Source organism: Chrysemys picta, chromosome 6, assembly GCF_011386835.1.
Source record: "Chrysemys picta bellii isolate R12L10 chromosome 6, ASM1138683v2, whole genome shotgun sequence".
NCBI lineage: Eukaryota > Metazoa > Chordata > Testudines > Emydidae > Chrysemys > Chrysemys picta.
The window spans coordinates 33,251,304-33,269,378 of record NC_088796.1 but is presented as its reverse complement, the minus strand read 5'-3'; the positions used below and the strand labels follow the sequence as shown (position 1 = coordinate 33,269,378).

The 18,075-nt window shown below is 37.9% G+C and overlaps 1 protein-coding gene across 2 annotated transcripts in view; it reads right to left on the bottom strand.

Annotated features, from left to right (window-relative positions):
- Window positions 1-3,178: 3,178 nt before the first annotated feature.
- NDUFS4 (NADH:ubiquinone oxidoreductase subunit S4) overlaps window positions 3,179-18,075 on the bottom strand; it is a 55,768-nt gene continuing 40,871 nt past the window's right edge. For both annotated transcript variants that reach the window (XM_065598945.1, XM_065598946.1), the window contains 3 exons: window positions 12,301-12,473; window positions 7,204-7,277; window positions 3,179-3,395 (listed from right to left, as the gene is read on the bottom strand). In XM_065598945.1, the coding sequence (XP_065455017.1) occupies window positions 3,292-3,395; window positions 7,204-7,277; window positions 12,301-12,473 (351 nt within the window). In that variant the 3' untranslated portion in view covers window positions 3,179-3,291. The remainder of the gene's footprint in view (window positions 3,396-7,203; window positions 7,278-12,300; window positions 12,474-18,075) is intronic.

Below are 18,075 nucleotides of genomic sequence, written 5' to 3'. Positions count from 1 at the left end.
TTGATTTTGAGAATAAATTTGTCCCCACATAGCAGAGCAAAGAACTTGAAGGCCTGAGTAGGTATAGCTATGACTAGGGGGGCAGACACTCTGGTTGAGTTTATTGCACAAACCTCCATTCCCCTCCTACACAAGTTCCCTGTGTGCCACCCACCCATCCTGTTTTCAGGGACTGCCTGCAACTCCTTCAATCTCCCCTCTGCCAGGGGTTCCGTGTGCACGCTCACAGAGTCACAGAAGAGACCATCATGACCTCCTGCACATCACAGGCCACAGAACCTCACCCACTCCTGCAATAGGCCCACCACCTCTGGCTGAGTCCTGGAAGTCCTTGATTTCAAGTTACAGATAATTCACCACTCACTCTGCTCTATGCCCTCCATAGCAGAGGCTGTGTGCGCCCATTTTGCCCTCCTGCCCATGATTGGCTGTCTATGTAATCCCTCTTCCTGGTTCCCCCAATCTCCACCAGCAGGGGTTCTTTGTGCCCCCTATAAGCCCTCCCTCTATTCCAGGATCCCCCAACCTCCTCCAATGCAAGGGCTCTGTGTGCCACCCCATTCTTCTCCCCCCATCCTCCTTTCTACCAGGGTTCTGTGCCCCATTCCCTCTCCCCAATGTCAGGGTCTGTGTGGTCCCTCTGTCCCCCATTCTCTTCATATTAGGGGCTCTGTGCCCTTATTCCCCCATATCCATTCAAGAGTCTGCCATTCTGCCCCCATAAAAGGGGCTTTGTTTACACCCTCATTCCCCCCTTCACCATGCCAGGAACTATCTGCCCCACCATTTCCTCCTCACAATTCAGACCTTCCCCCAATGCAAGGGCCATTTTGTTCCTCCACCCCATGAGGTTTTTCCAATCTCTCCCCACCAGGGGGGTATGTGTGCCCTATTCCCAATCCCCCCCCCCCCCACTAGGATCCCACATGTTGCCTCTCCATGATGGGGCTGCGTGCACACCTCCATTCCCCCTTCCCCCAAAAGTCATTATTCTATTTTCTGGCTGGCTGATAAGTCAGTCAGGCTGTCAATATGTGAAACACTATTTCAAGGAGTATGGTTATGCTGAAAAGCATTAATGGGTGCCAGGAACAAGTCTGAGCTATTGACAATTACAGATGTGCCTGAGGTTGTCACTTTGCTAAGAGCAAGCAGAGTATTCATATGCCCCCCCCCCGCCTCTTTTTCCTCCTTTTTCTCCAAAATATACAGCTCTGGCCCTTGATGCCTAGAACATTCCCTCATATTTTCACATTGATCAAACGCGCATTGAAAAGTTACTGCATTCTATACAGAGAAATGCTGTTGAACTGAATGTAAAGAGTGATGGTATAGTGGCAGGCTCAGCCAATAACTAGCTTTCCACCATGATCAGTGTCTTTGTTCCTGAGATACTTAGCCCTGTAACTTTTAATGGCTTGCAACCAAATGCAGGAAAAGAAAGCAGGGAATGTGACTGGAGAAAACGGATAGGGTCTGGGCTTGAGGAGGACTGAAGACTTCATCAAAACCAGGTGAAACACCAATAGGTGCCAATCTGCATATTTTAGGACCAAAAAAACCAACCAACCAAAAAATAATCTAGCCCATGATGGTCAGAGAGTACTGAGAAGGGTTGAAGCAGGAGCCCCAGGTCCACTATGTGGAGGCTGGATCTTGCTGTTCATGGCTTGTGAAAGGAAACCAAAAGATTCTATCGAATGGATTTTATTACCAGTGTCTCCTTGGTGGAGGACAGAGTGCTAGTCGGGTTGAAAGATGTAGCGACGCAATGGAATCTGGGCTGTTCAAATCTCCAGTTTGGTGCACATTGGGATTTCTGGAGTAACTTAGATGCCACCGCACATCATCGCATGCACAATGCAATAGAAAGATAATGAACTAGGGTGTGTCTGGAATACGAGTTCTGTGTTTAGAAGGCAGCAACATCAGCCAGCCAGTTGATTATACTGAAATTGGGTAAAAAAACAATGGTTTAAATAAATGTCAGCCAGCACACTGGGACAACTTTGTGAAATAGACTCCGTGATATTCTTGTAATGTCCCTGAGTCACCCTAGACATCTGTTTGTGTTTTCCTTTGGTCAGTGTACAAATGGATTGCAGTTGCACCATTTTCAAGTGTCTTGTCCTATAAATAGCAGCAGCCATCTGAAAAATGGAACTTGTCTGAACACTCTTTTGTGGGACTCAGGGTAAACTATTTGTTGTACACAAGTTTTATACCAACATTTATAAGTCTCGTCAGTGACTATCTGCTGATGTCTCAACTTGTCAATTACAAAATTACTGAAAAATAATAAAGGGCAAAGAAAAGACACTGGTAAGTCAAAGACTACAAATATAGAATTTTACACGACAAACGTTCTAATTAAATACACCATCACAGTGCTGGGTTACATGTTTTAGTAGAAAGGCTGATGAAACATCTGTAGTATTTTTATGGAACCTGCAGTTTAGGTAAGTGTTTGCTTTCTATATTATTAAAAGTAAAATTTAGGTGTGATAAAATAGGTATATTAGCATATATTTAATGTTACAAGAGCACCTTATAGCTGCTACCTTACTACTCTGATTTAATTTGCAAGTACGAGTTAAGTATTAAAATTTCCCATCTACTTGTACTTTGAAGGTATATCGAACAGGAGGGCTTACTAATCTTGATCTTTTAGACTGCAGCTCAAATTCATAGGAATATACAATATTTTTAAACACAACCACACAGTGCTAGCTTGTTACTCAGATTATGAATGCTTCTAGGAAGTCACATTTACAGCACAGTATTAATTTGGACTGAAAGGAGCTTATAGTACATGCAGTTCCACCAAACAGCTTAAATAATAAGCAGATACCGACTTCTGCATGCCATACCATGCTGTCAGACTGATGAATTTCTCCTGTACATAATGACAACAAAAACAGAGGAGTTCCTGTTAACAGAACATCTACATAAAAGGGTGGTGATTTTAAACAACGTATTGAACTACAAAATTACTATGAAAGGCAAGGCACAATCCTTAAAGTTGCAGCTGATTTCAAACATTCCTTTTAATGGATTCCGAGTACAGCAATTTCCTAGAGGTATGAACACCCCAAATCTCCTCTCTATATAGGGAAGGCTGTAACAGGTTCAATTGGAGACATCAAAAACATTTTAAATAGACACCACAAGATGCATCTGTAGTTTAAAGGTCAAATTTATTAGGAGATTAAGAGATGTATTATACATGGACTATAAATACAGCACAGCTGACTTTATTCACAGTCAGACAGAGAGATAGCCAATGCCAACCTATTTCGTGGACACCCTTGTTCTTTTGTTCCAAGAAAAGTTTTCACCATAAGACTTGGATTTAGGCTTTGGAATCCTCCTCTCTTGAACATCATAGCTCCAGCCTGGGGAAAAACATGCAGAGAATTTTAAATAATACACATACAGCATATAATATGGAGCAAATGAACAAAGAAATATAAATTAAAACTTTAAATATTTAACAGAAAAGAAATATAAACACCTCTGATATATAATATATATGTACTTATTAGTTTATTCTTTTGTAATCAGCAGTAGAGAATGATGCTATAACATAGAGAAGCCCTAAATGTGACCTACGCCTATTCTCAGGTTTGTCAGATATCAGATATTGCATACTTCAACTTTCACTACTCCTTCCTAGGGCATTATTTCAGTGGGAAAGCACAAAAGGGAGCACCGACTGTGAGGTATATAGTCCCATAATCTCATGGGTCCACATCTCTATATTTTACGTCAGACTGAGACACCATGACTCTGCGAATGCATGTGCCCTTTGAGGGAGGCTGGGGGGAATTCAGCAAGAGGGGAAATGACAAGTTAGGGAGGGAAGGAGAGACTGGGTGATGTGAGGAAAGATAAAGGAGACCTAGGGAAAGGGGGTGGGAGAGAATCTGGAGAGAAGGGAGACTTTGCAAAGCAAAGGAGAAAGAGGGAGAAAACAGGCCAGGAAAAAGAAGAATAAGTAATCAAAGCTAGGTAGAAAGGAGTAAAAAGAAAAGGACACCTCTACCCCGATACAACGCCGTCCTCGGGAGCCAAAAAAATCTCACCGCGTTATATCGAACTTGCTTTGATCCCCCCGGAGCACTGCTTTACCTATATCCGAATTCGTGTTATATTGGGTCGCGTTATATCGGGGTGTGTGTGTGTGTGTATATATGAGAGAGAGAATAAAATGGGGATAAGAGAGAATGGAATAAAACATTAAAAGATAAGTAATATGATAATTCTGCAAAGGAAATGCTAAAAAGGTCAGAAAAGTGGAGATAGTGACAATACTGTTTATGTAAATCAATATGCAAATTAGGCATAACCTCCAGGTATCTGGAAAGTTGCCATATAACGCTTGTTATTATGAAGTTTGGGCTCCCTTTCTGCAACATGATTTCACTCAATCATTAAACAGTTGAAATGCTTCCATTTTTAAGTTAGAAATTTACAGAAGCACAAGTTTCACTGATGTCAATGAAAGGGTAAATTTCCTCCTTAAAGTTAAATTAAAAAAGAAAATTAAAAAACCCCAACATATACTTCTGAACCTTTTAAACATTTATAACATGACAGTATTAATGTATACATTCTGGCTGTATTCAGTTAGCTTTGTGCCATTCAGAGAGAACAGAAGATACACTTTTGTGCAAAGCCCCTTTGAGCGAATCACAGTCTTGCATTTGCTCTAAGCATCTCTTATCCTATATGTAAGATATATTTGAGATATGCGAGTGAGACAAAGTGGGAATGTTCTTAATGTTTTCTCTAAATACTGTGAGGGTGCCTCAGTTTCCCCTATGCATTTCTTAAGTATCTAGGTGGTGAGATAAGGGTGTGCGATTGTTGCAGAACCCTGGAGGGAAAGGGTGTGCAAGGGTCTACACAGAGAATGGCCAACACCCTGTCTCCTGATAGCCTGGGCCCTTCCTCTGCAAAGGTGCCAACTGAAGGTGTTGGAGAACAAAGATCAGGTGACCTCCTGGCCCGAGAAAGGGACAAAGGCAGAGAAGGGGCTGGAGAGTTTCAGTTTGGAGCTGGCTGGGAAGAGTCAGTTCCCTAATTTATTTTTTATAAATATACACACACAGAGACTATGTACCCAAGTTTATAATTTAAATTACTAGCGCAATTGCCACAAATTGTTGGTCTGAACACTAGTTTTGGTCCAGCTTAGAAGAACCTGAGGAGATTCAGTAGATCTCTCTTCTCTTAACAAGTATTTATGAATGCGTTTTTTAAAGTAGAATGAAATATAGTGACATTGTCATGACTCGCTGTATTTATATATATATAGACACACACATCCTCCCCCAATATACACAGGCTTTATTTATTTATTTATTTATACGCGCACAAAGTAATAACTTAAGTTTCCAGGTCTGCCTGTTTTAAGATCCTCAACTAATAAGGTCTGAAGACAGATAAGGGCTACACATAAAATTGCACCAGTTTAACTAAAGGTGTGATATTAAAATCAAATCACTTAAGCCAGTACAAACATCTGTGTAGACACTTTATATTGATTTTACACTAGTTTATATTGATTTTACTGGCATCGGGAAGTGCTTTAGTGCAAACCGAACTGGTATTTTTTTAAAATCACACCCCTAGTTAAACTAGAGCAGCTTCTGTGTTTATACAAGGCTTTATGCCTTGATCCTGCAATCCCCTACATGTTGCTAAAGGCTGAATCAGCACCACTGCCACTGAGGCACAAATAAGGTAAATTGGCAGGCAAAGTCCTCCACAATGAGCAGTAGTAAACATCAGGCATCATACTCAAGTCCGCAGATTAAAAGGACAGGGGGAGAGTGGAGACTAGGCATGTCCAAGGAGATGGGTTTAAGCCTGATTTTTATGCTAACGAGATGATTAAGTATGTGTTCCCCTCTTAGGTTTTGCACCTATTAAGCTGAAAACCTGGCAGTGGAACAGAAGTGCTATCATTAAGGCAGCTCTGGGTTCTCCTGATTTCCTGCTTTGCTCATCACCTTTCATCCAGTACTTTATACATGCAGCATTGCATACCTTGCAGCCCTTGAGGGAGATGAAGGTGCTGTGGGGACTGAATGAAAACTACTGCATTCTTTAACTTTTTCTGAAACAGTAATTTGTGTATCCCAATGGAAACAGGCAGATTTTTGGGGGGTAATTAATTCAGTTTATTTTTAATTGAACTGTGACCACTCTAAATTCAGAAATACATTGAACGGGGAAAGATTAGGCAACATTGTGGTTTAATACCCTAGTATTTCACCTCTGGAGATGCAAGTTATGACCTGTAGTGACAGGAATTAAGTGAAAATCTCTTTGAAGGGCTTCTCCTAGTTCCCTGCATGTGTGCACACATCATAAATACCACATAATTTGGCACCAATTTGATCTGACAGGCACTCCCTACTCATGAGGTGCCTAGGACTGAAAATAGTAATCGTTTGTAGGCCAAGATGAAGTTCATTGGCAGAACTGTGTGCGGAAGCTGGAGTAATGGAGCAAATTCCTTGTGCAGTTGCAAATTCCACTTGCAAAGGACATTGTTAGAAAAAATGTCTAAAAAGTTATTTAACACACTGTACACTGCTTACTGTATACATAGTACTTCTAATGGCCTGTTAGAAGATTAAGGCCCAAATCCTTTAGAGATTTAAGCATGTGCTTATCTTAATGCATATGAGCAGTCCATTAGACTGCCAAATCAAAATTAAAAATGACTACTACTAATATACTTGCATTTCTAGTGCATTCTAACAAACGGAAATTAATTGCCTCACACGTAACATGGATGGAGCCTCTCAATACCACAGTGAAATAAACATCTCAAAGATGGCGAGACTGAGGGAGCGGTTAAGTGACTCGCACAAGATCAGACACAGCAGAGTCAAGAATAGAACCCTGATCACATGCTATCAAATCCTATCTCCCAAATTCGTAAGTAGGCATACAACAACAACCAAAAGTTTTCAGAGCTGCTACTGACTATGAGGTAACTACATAATTAAAGAGGGATTTTTAATATGTAATTATCAAAATTAAAACTGGTACTTAAAGAATGTTAGCTTCAAAACACTATTACTTACTTTATTAAATGTAACTTTTCTTCCCAAATGGTAAAGATTATCTAAACAAAATGGACTCAAACACAAATACTGCCATGACCTAGAATTCTCAAATACATACCATTTTTTTCAGCAAAGGCAATGGCATCTTCTTTAGTAGAGAAAGCTAGAACCATGTTGGACAAAGGATCAGCACTGTAAGATATAAAACATAAAATATTAATATATATTTGAAGTGTAACACTAAGCATTTTGTATACTAATGTTTGCACCTCATGGTCTAACTAATGCCACTTTATGTATACATTTTTAAAGACACCATAAAGAAAATGTATCATCCCCAAACAAACCTGAGTCCTTTTACTTTTAAGTTAGGATTTAATTTCAATATAAAAAGATTTTTCCCATGGGAAGATTTTTCTTTGTTTTTCAAACAAACAATCTGTGTTAAACTTTTGGTTTTATTTTCAGAAACTGATATTTTAAAATTGTAACTATGTAAGTTCCTAAGCATATGCCAATGACATAAGCAACCAGTGCTCTATGACAACCTTTTAAATTCTAAAACTGTTTGAAAAAGAAAGATGAATTTTGAGGGATTGAAAAGGTGAAAGATGTAAATACTGAACAATCTAAAGAGACAGGAGCCTGTCTTTACTCTTTTTGCTTTGTGAATCTACATTACTGCAGAAGGGAAAGCAAGACTTCACAGCAAGTAGGCCAGGAATACTTAGAACAGTGGTTCCCAAACTTGTTCCGCCGCTTGTGCAGGGAAAGCCTCTGGAGGGCCGGGCCGGTTTGTTTACCTGCCGCGTCCGCAGGTTTGTCCGATCACGTCTCCCGGTGGCCGCGGTTCACTGCTCCAGGCCAATGGGAACACGGCCAGTGGGAGCCGTGATTGGCCGAACCTGTGGACGCAGCGGGTAAACAAACCGGCCCAGTCCGCCAGGGGCTTTCCCTGCACAAGCAGTGGAACAAGTTTGGGAACCACTGACTTAGAGAATACCTGAGCAAACCTGGCATCTAGAACTGCCTGAAAATTGACAAAGTTATGTTTGTGATGACCTCCACATTCACATTTAAATGCAACAGAAGCCATCTCTACCCTAATAAAACAAGTCCAGAAGCCCTCTGAGCTAAACGAGTAGTGTTCGGAAGCCCAAACACATAAGCTAATTGTTACTTGTAGATCAATTGTCTTAGTCTCATTTCTGAAAGGCACAAAGTGGCAAAATGATTTTTGAAATGTGGGTCCAACCATAGTAAAAACTATGGGTCCACTTAGCAGCTATAAAAATTCCACCTAGAGAACTGAAAACAAAGGAGTAAAGCTATATGGTAATTGATTAACCTGCACATTTAACAGCAATTCTAGGAAGAAGTTTGGGGTAACACTACTGGAGCATAAAACCTAGTCTGGCGTCCTGCCGTTCTGAGACAGCAAGTGCTTAAGAAAGTGGGAGGTGGATCACTGAAAAAGCCAAAGGCTGAACAGCAAGAACTGCAATAGGGGTTTCTTCTTGGCTGTTCATCCTAGGAAGTCAAAAGGATGGATGAAGAGGAAAAGCAGTACAAAGGACGTGACACTCTCCAATAAAGAAGAAAGCCTCTGAATGGGGGGTGGGGGGAGGGGGAGAAAAAAAAATCTAGTTCCAGTGCAGAAAAGATGAAACATGTAATCTTATCCACTGGGCAAACTAATGTGCAGATGGGATCCACCAGTGATCCAACATCTTACTCCTCAAAGAGGAAAGTGAAGAGGGGGAAACAGACTGTCCATCAGCCACCAAGATAAGGACATCTCATAAAAAGGCAATGAAGAGAATTAAAAACTGGAAACTAGTCCAAAGCATGACCACTAGGTATATTAAGGGACCACGTGATGAACCTTTGATCTTCGCTATCATCTTCTGTGAAAAAGAGATCCACCCTCTATTATGAAGTAGCAGTAAAATCCTGAGAGAGAGGAGTAAAATCCTGTCTGGGTTACAAAACCCTCAAGTTTGTTCAGTACCAAATATGGTGACAATTTTCCAGCAATCAGATACTATGGGGATGGAGGATATATAAAGCAGATTGCCTATTGATCTCTATGTTCACCAGGGAGTATCTCTGAAGAAGTTGTTCATCCTATATAAAGGTACAACTGTGTTCCCTCTTTCTGTAAGTTGGCTATTGCCAAAATTAGGATGCTGAAGGTCAGAGAGCAGATGTTAGAGGATAAATGAGAGGGCATGATATTGCCAACAGAGATCTCAGAAGCAAGTTATTTACTAATACACATTTCTAAATGGTCTATTACTATAGTATATGAGCGCTCTTAGTTATTTGCGTACAAGAAGTCACCTCTAATGGAAACACAGCTGTCCTCTATCTCCTCCATGGCAACTATTCCAGGGCGTGGCATGGCATGGCATGGCAGGTCGCCATCACCAATACATCACGGAGGACACTGGTATGAAAAGATGGGAACCACAGATTTGATGTTCAATGAAGAATACTTGCACTGATAGCCACTTTGCAAGAGCTATGTTGAAGAAAATAAAATCTTAGCTATTTCTTGCGTTGAACAGCTAGTTGGAAATAAGCTGTAAGTAGGCCAAAGAAAATTTACCCATTGGATTGAGTGTAAACACAACTGGGTCAAAGGTTTTATAAATTAGTTTATACCTATTAATCTTTGTATTGAACTCTGATAACTGAAGGTGCGATGCTACTAGATAGTTATGTACACAGAACAGCTACTCATAGAATCATAGAATATCAGGGTTGGAAGGGATCTCAGGAGGTCATCTAGTCCAACCCCCTGCTCAAAGCAGGACCAATTCCCAGACAGATTTTTGCCCCAAATCCTAAATGGCCCCCTCAAGGATTGAATTTACAACCCTGGGTTTAGCAGGCCAATGCTCAAACCACTGAGCTATCCCACCTGAATAACTATTTCTAAATAATTCCATGTGGGCACACTTATTCCAAAATAAAATTGTCTTTTTTAAAATTGGCTCAATCTGGATTAAGGTAAACCAGAAAAAGGCGCACTGATTCCAGAATAAGAGAGTCCATACCTGGAGTTATTCAGACAATTATTCTGGAATCGCTATTCCGCTTTATATTCACACCCCACCTTACTCTGGAATAACTATCATGTATAGACAAGACCTTGGTAACAACATTAATTCTTCTGGAGGATTATTTTGTAAATGTAAAAGTTGCCTTTTTGGCTGAAAATTAGGCAAAATTTCACCCAGGAAAAGAAATTGAAAAAAGCTGAAAAGTACGGGATTAGGATAGAAGTTCAAACTCAACCTTAACTAAAGCAGGGGTTACTGGATACTGCTACAGTATCATTAGATGTTTACAAATATAGATAGAAATAAAGAACATATTTTAACTGTTAGGTACTTGGTTGAGTGGGGGGAAGGGGGAGAGTAAAGGGGTGGACAGAGAGGGAAAATGGTGATCCACAGCCTCTCTCTTCTGAGCTACTTGTTTAAAAACATTTTGGTTATGATTTACCATTTGATGACAAAAAGAAGGAGGAGTACTTGTGGCACCTTAGAGACTAACATTTATTTGGGCATATACACAGAGAACATGAAAATATATATATCTTCCTACTGTATTTTCCACTGCATGCATCTGAAGAAGTGGGCTGTAGCCCACGAAAGCTTATGCCTAAATAAATTTGTTAGTCTCTAAGGTGCCACAAGTACTTCTCATTCTTTTTGCTGATACAGACTAACAAGACTACCACTCTGAAACATTTGATGACAGTTCAGTGGTTATGTACAGTATAGAAATCAGCCTAATCCTATTTTATTACATTATTATTAGAGCATGATGCCCTTAAAAAAAAACTGGTTTAAGACTATTAGAGACCAACAGGTGAAAAACATGGAGTCTGAGGGGAGCTGTTTAAGATGGCAAATCATTAATAGACTACATTCATAGGCTTAACATTTCAAAATCATTTGTATTAAAATATGCTGGTTAGTAATCATTCTCTCCTTCTCCTACCAGCTAAGAGCTCACTTCTGAATTCAATATTTTTCCTGCTACACTGGGCATCCGGGAGCTGACATAGGTGTTGGTCGTATCAACTACTGTACAGGAAACGGAACATAGCAAAACAGACCTGAGCCCAGGGTTAATTTTCAAATAAAAATACATTTTAAAAATAGACTATTTTAAAAATTATGCATATATTTTGTGATTGGATTTAGAATATTAAAGAGCTAAACCAATAAACAATCTATACTATTTCAACTTTAAGGTGTGTTTTTTTTAACCACATAGAACAAAGATAATTAAGGGTTTAGTTTCAGTCGCTTTGGTACTAAGCTCTAATGTAATATAAAATAATTGCTAGGGGAAATGTGGACTGTGCTCTTTCCAATGTTTCAAAAAAATTCTGGAATGGGTGAGATATTGAAACAAGTTTTGCTGACAATGTGTAAGTGCTAACTTTTCAGAATAGGTCTGTAGCAAATGATATTTCAGTGGCAATTTACAGTGATGTTAGGAGAAGTGTGCCAAATTCTGATAATTTATGAAATTTGCTACCACTAATTAAAGTGCCTATGAAATGCTATAAAAATTCTGCAGGATCAAAACGGGGACAAGACTGTTTAGTAGGTGATACTCTACAGTTATCACTGCTGCAATTTTTATTTCATCAAGTCAACAAAACATCTTAAAGCATACCAAACCAAGCAATACACCATAATTTTGAAAAGTGGGTAAAGTGATGTAAATACTTATGAAGAAATATATTTAAAGACTGTTCATGAACTAGATACATTTATCTGAAGTTTTGGCTAATTAAAAATGGACCATTCAGAGGGGTTTAGGACGAGGTGTAATTAATGACAGTCAACTACAGTGAGGCTTACAACTCGCTACTATATTGCATATGCAAACATAATCCTTGATTTTTGAGCCATACACTTAAATTAGGTGGAGAAGGAAATTGAAGATTTTTTTCCAGCCTCTTCTAGCCTGGAGCAATGCAATCTAAATTTGTTTCTAAACCTATTTATGCTAATAGAGAGAGCAGCACGTGTACTGTTATGTTTAAAATTTCATCATGATCACCGTGACCCATCAACCATTTATTATAATTATGGTTAAATACACATGGATTTACATATACAAAGGGCATTTCAAAATAAAATCTGCGAAGATATGAGAGGAGAAATCATTTAAAAATCAGACTCACGTAGATGCCCAGCCCATTAAAGGATTTTCCCAACGCTCTCTGGTATCAAATTCTAGCTTCCATTTCTTCGTGTTGTTGACACCGGCCTGCATAGCATTACGCGCTGGGACAAAAATCTGAACTTTTCTGGTTTTTATGTGCTCCTCTGGAACGCCAGTTAAAGGAGTGATATCCTACAGAAAGAGAAAAAAAGGCAACTTGTTTAAAACTACTCTATTAAAGAAGCTAATATAAGTATCAATGTTCACTACCTCCCACACATTTTTTTTCTTTATTTTAAAAGGAATGTTCCTTTAACCTTTTTTAATAAAAAACAAAACACAAAAAAACAACAACAACAAAAAAAAAAACAAAAAAAAAAAACCCAAAACCCCATGAAGGTATACCCTGTAAATTCATCTTTCCTCAAACAGCAGGCTCAGTTTGATGAGTTTCTGATATTATGACTCATTTTACTTAAAGATATATTCTGTTTGACATTTTTGATTGGGAAATTTCTCATTAAGGTTCATGCAGTGTTTGTTGTATTGATGTTTTGGGATTATATTTTTTGTTTATAAGGGGAAGAAGTCTGCAGGAACTTTATAATTTAAAAAGCAAAACTGTTTACAAGTTTTAGTGGAAAAGGTTAGTAGGAGAATGCTGTAGCTAATTAAGCTATTGTCTTGTAACCAGATTTAACTGTACTCAACAGTAAAGCACTAGATAAAGACCATGAAGACACACAAAAGTTTTAATAGGTAACAAAAATAAAATAGACAAAAAAATAATCATCAAAGAATCAATCTATTCATGAGAGAGACACTGGTGAGAGTAATTTTTCTGGATATAACTGAAATGAACACACTTTAAAAACTAAACAGCAATTAAATATAACTAGCATGTCAATTCGTCCTAGCACTGTGACACCTGCTGAACAGAGTAAAGTGGATCATCAAATTCTTCATCCAAAGCTGCTGAAAGAAGCCAGCTAACAATTCATGACTTCAGATACTTTTAAGTTTAATGCCAATGGGAGCTTCTAGGACTCTGTCTCCTTGTCTCTCTCCAGGAACAAATGCTCATCTGGTGAAGGTCCAGAAATGTGCAGCTGAACTTCGGGCATATTGAACTAATCTTGCCAGTGGTGACAGGACTTGAATTGAGGAGGCAAACAAGTCATTTTGGGTTTAAGTCTTCAGCTACCAACTTCATAGGATTCTGTTCTGTGGCAAACTTAAAAGCTTTTGATGCTGTCACCAGATCCTCCCTAGAAATGAGGAATTTCATTTTTTGTTTCACTTCACAAAATAAACTTGGAAAGATCAGTTTGTCTGAACTAAATCAGGGAGTGAGAGTGAAATGTTTGTCCTGCATTTATAACTAAAACAGAATGAAAGAAAAACACAGGAAGTTTCCAACTTGTAAAATTTGAGCTCAGACTATACCTAAAGCAAACTGTCAAAATATTTTAACAACTTAATCATGAGTGTTTTCCTTAAGCCCAAGTAATGTTTATTTTGAATACCAGTCTAGCCATGATATTAAAAATACACCACTAACAATTACTCAAATGTTGCAACACGTACACAAAACATACTTTAACAGACTGGCATTTCTAATTCTGCTAAAATCTGAAACTACAATTTAAAAAAGAAATACTTTGAAGTTTTTATTTGAGTTGGCAACAAATTTTGTGCTTAATCAACCAAATACTTTTTCATCTGCAGTAAAAATTAGGTGCGGCTTTACTGTTATGGCTTGTCTGTTTATAGAAACGAAGTAGTAAACCATACTTTATTATATATATATATTAATGTTACATTACACACACACAAATATACATGGGGGCAAGTATGTGTGAGCGACAGAGAAACTGAACACTGTAGTTGATGAAATAATATTGATCCTACTATGTGCAAAGATAGTTACAAAAATTGTACAATGAAAAGCATTTTTAATTTCATTAATATTGCCATTTTCGCAACTGTGATTTATTTTGACACTCACAAATTGGTTGTAACTAATTTTTTCATCTACAGTGATTCAGAGAGATGTCTGGATTTTGATGATGGTTAAACAGTTCTTGTATCTACCATATCTATGGCTTATCAAGTTTTCAAGTGCTTTTGGATCCTTCAGGATAAAAAGGTGTTCTATTAAATGAGATTACAATAAACTTAAGGACACTTTTAAAATTCTCTCTTTTGATGGTAGTAAACTCCCCCTAGAGCCCTAAACTCCACACCAAAAAGAACACAAAAGTATTGCATATAATGTAATAATTTTAATACTGGCGTATGTTGAATATGATTTTAAAATTGCACTATGCTGCCCTAAGAACACAGTGATTACTGTAATTATAATTTTTTTGTAATAAATGTCCAGTCTAGTTTATCTGAAAGAAAAAAAAAGTCACAGTTTTGGGGCACTTGATTGGCTTCAAATAATAAAATTAACTTTTCTAGCAGCATGCGATTCATCCTATGAAGATCTTTTCAAAGTGCAAATAAAAACTGCCTGTTTTAAGACATTAAAATAGCTATATGATGTTGCTAGCTCTCCATACTTTTGATTCATTATAGCTAAAGTTTCCATGCCTTCTGGGAATCTAGCAATTGTTTATTGATATCTTCCCCAGTTTAAAGTTGGCAATTGAACAGACAGTTGTTAGGACAATGAGTTTCTGGATTTTGAAGCCCAAGTCGTCTTGACATAGAATCACTGTTTTTGCTTGCAGTAGACATGTAAGGTACTGTAGCATAGCTGAGCTGTTGCCAAAGATATGGAATAAAAAGGCTTGGCATCTATCACATACTTGACACCTAAAGAGCACAGAAGCTCTAAAATTCCTATTCCCCGTAGGCGCACTCTTAGTCTAGACAAACTGATTTCTCACACTTTTAAAATGCATTACAACACTCTATTGTGATCATTTCATCCACACAGTTCCAGCTAGTGACAGAAGAACCTGTCCTTTAAGCGACATTTCAATGGGCTAAAGCTCCCGCTCCAAGATTCCATTAAAACAATATAATACTTGAAAAGAACTATGCTGCACTAAGTTGAACTTTCTCTGTGTCTTCAGTGCTTTGTTCTGAGTTCAAGTTCTCATTGAAATTACCTGTGAACAAACTCTCCAAAACAAAGATGTTTTTGACAGCTATTTTCAATTTGCTCTCATTCTTTTTAATATTGTGCTTCTTACAAATTTTTGCTTTTGTATTAGTATACTTAGTGTTAGGGTTTTTTTTTTTTAAATGATAAAGGTATCAAATATTAAAAGTAGAAAAAAAACTGAGAAATTTGAGATTAAAGAGATGAACTGTTCAATGCTTAAAATTAAGTAGGCTGGCAAAACTGGATCAGATTTTAGTTGATGTTATTTATCCTACCATACAAAAAACAAATTTTGACTTGTACTGCATGATGAATATACAATATTTTCTTTATTTTTTTTTTTTTTTTTTAAGAAAATAACTTTAAAAAAGGTTTATCATTTTGATAGCATGTTGCAACATATCATAAAACTTTGGTAATGTCTATTTTTAGCCCCCCTCAAAAATTCTTAATGTCTTTCAAATCAAAGAGACGTTTCTTTTTAATTTATGCTATTTAGAAAGATTTGTAGGATTGAAAATCCAGGCTGTTGAACACTTGTATCATTTCCTACTGATGAGCTACAGAATCCAAAGAGGAAAAAACTGGTTCACAGACTTAAGGTCAATGAAAGTAGAATTCATCATGAAGGTGACCTAATTCATTTCTGAGGGGGCTGTTAAAGTACCCCACTATTATGGCAAACTCCAAAGGTGACAGTCTTGGGGAAAAAAAAGAAACTAATAAGGCAAGGGAGGAGAGCAAAACATTTTTTTTTACATATTAATATTTATGAAAGTTACAATTTTTGCTCATATGAATCAGGTGCGCACAAATTTCATCTCTCCACTATGAAAACTCTCATACACACATGAAAAAATTGTGTGAAATGCTGCTATCAAATATCCACTGTTTAACTTTTCCCCCTTTTTTTAAAATAAAGGAAGCAGGGAACAAGCAATGGGAAGTTGATGTCAAAATGCAGAAAAACCTCCCAGTAAGCTTCCAGCAGCCACCCAGGATTTAGAGTCTTGCTAGCCGCTCTCTTTTCAATACCAGAATTTCACACATTTCAATGACCATTATGACTTCAAAGAATCAAATTTTCATCATTGTCCGTCATCTGCCGGTTGATTTGTATAAAGGAGTTCTTCTGCATGCACTCCAGACAAAAGGCTCCTTACTTTCGTGGCTATATATCAAGTTTAAAAGTTCTGTTTGTGACAGTTGTCTGTGGTAAATTAGGGTAATACTGAAGGAGTGCAGCTGCTCTGCAGGACCCTCCTTTTTGGCATCATTTCACTTAAATAAAAACTGAATAATTAGCTTCTGCCTGTATTAAACCACAGAAATGCCACTGGCCTTAGTAATTACTTCCGGTTGCTCCACCTACTTAACCTCCACAGTTTACACTTGTTATAAAACATGAATAAATAGACATTTTCTGCACTTTACAGGAGTTTAAGAGAGTTTGTTCTTCCCCCAACCCTCATATGTTTTGATAGGTCAGTAATAAATTGCATCAGGTTTTGCTATAAAATCATAGTTTCCTTTTAAACTTAGAAAATGTATTGCAATCAAAATATAGTTATGACTTAACACACAAAAACAGGCCATTGGGCAATTTTAATCACATATATTATGTAGCTGCTGTAAATAAGAGTTTTTATTCACTGTGCTTAAATTGTTTGGGTTGTAATAAAGGTGAGGAGAACATGTACATTTCTGGAATTCATTATGGTCCTTTTGAAACAAATATAAGAAAATAAATCAATGTGAAGCACAAGTAGAAAGATGGAGTAGAATAAGCTGAATATGGGCAGAAAACATTTTTCTAATAGATATAAACATGGGGGGACGGGGGAGGATATTTGCCCTTTGGAAATTCCATATTGCATGGAACACAACATTCTCTTTAAGGCATAGAGAATATTTTTGCATTACTATAATAATTCTGTGGACAACATGTGTAACCCATAATGTGTTCCTCCATCTAAATATTCATAGCAGGATGACTTTACTATTATATTTTAAAGGAAAAATACAGTATAATAGCAGAAAAATTAAAGTCTATACGTTGACTAGTGTCTCAATTCATGTTTACATTAAAAACATTTTTTTTTTGCTAAAAGTGAAAAATATTCAGGTAAAGAAAGAAGGGTGATGAATCTACAAAAGACACTCTGGAGAACATGTCAGAGGTGTGGGAGTTTTCAGTTGGGTTCTAATCTGTTTTTGATAGATGTTCCTCTTGTAATATCTTTTATTTCACTAAGTGCATGTCTACACTGAAATTAGATACCTGTGGCTGGCCCATGCCAGCAGACTCGGGCTCATGGAGCTTGGGCTAAGGGGTTGTTTAATTGAGGTGTTGACATTTGGTCTCTGACTGCAGTCTGAGCTCTTGGACCCTCCCACCTTGTAGGGTCTTACAGCCTGGGATCCAATCCGAGGCCAAATGTCTACACTGCAGTTAAACATCCCCTTAGCCTGAGCCCCAGCCATAGGGTACATCTACACTGCAATTAAAAACCTAACAGCATATGCCAAAGGAGCAGTCATCATCCAGAAGAGGTCTCTGAGCAGAGTTATCTGGTCTGAGTGAAGCTTGCAAACACCCACTCCTTTTTTGAGCAGCCTTTTCCCCTCCTTTTTCAATGCATATGCCAATCTAACAGTTCCTCTGTTTTCTGTCCC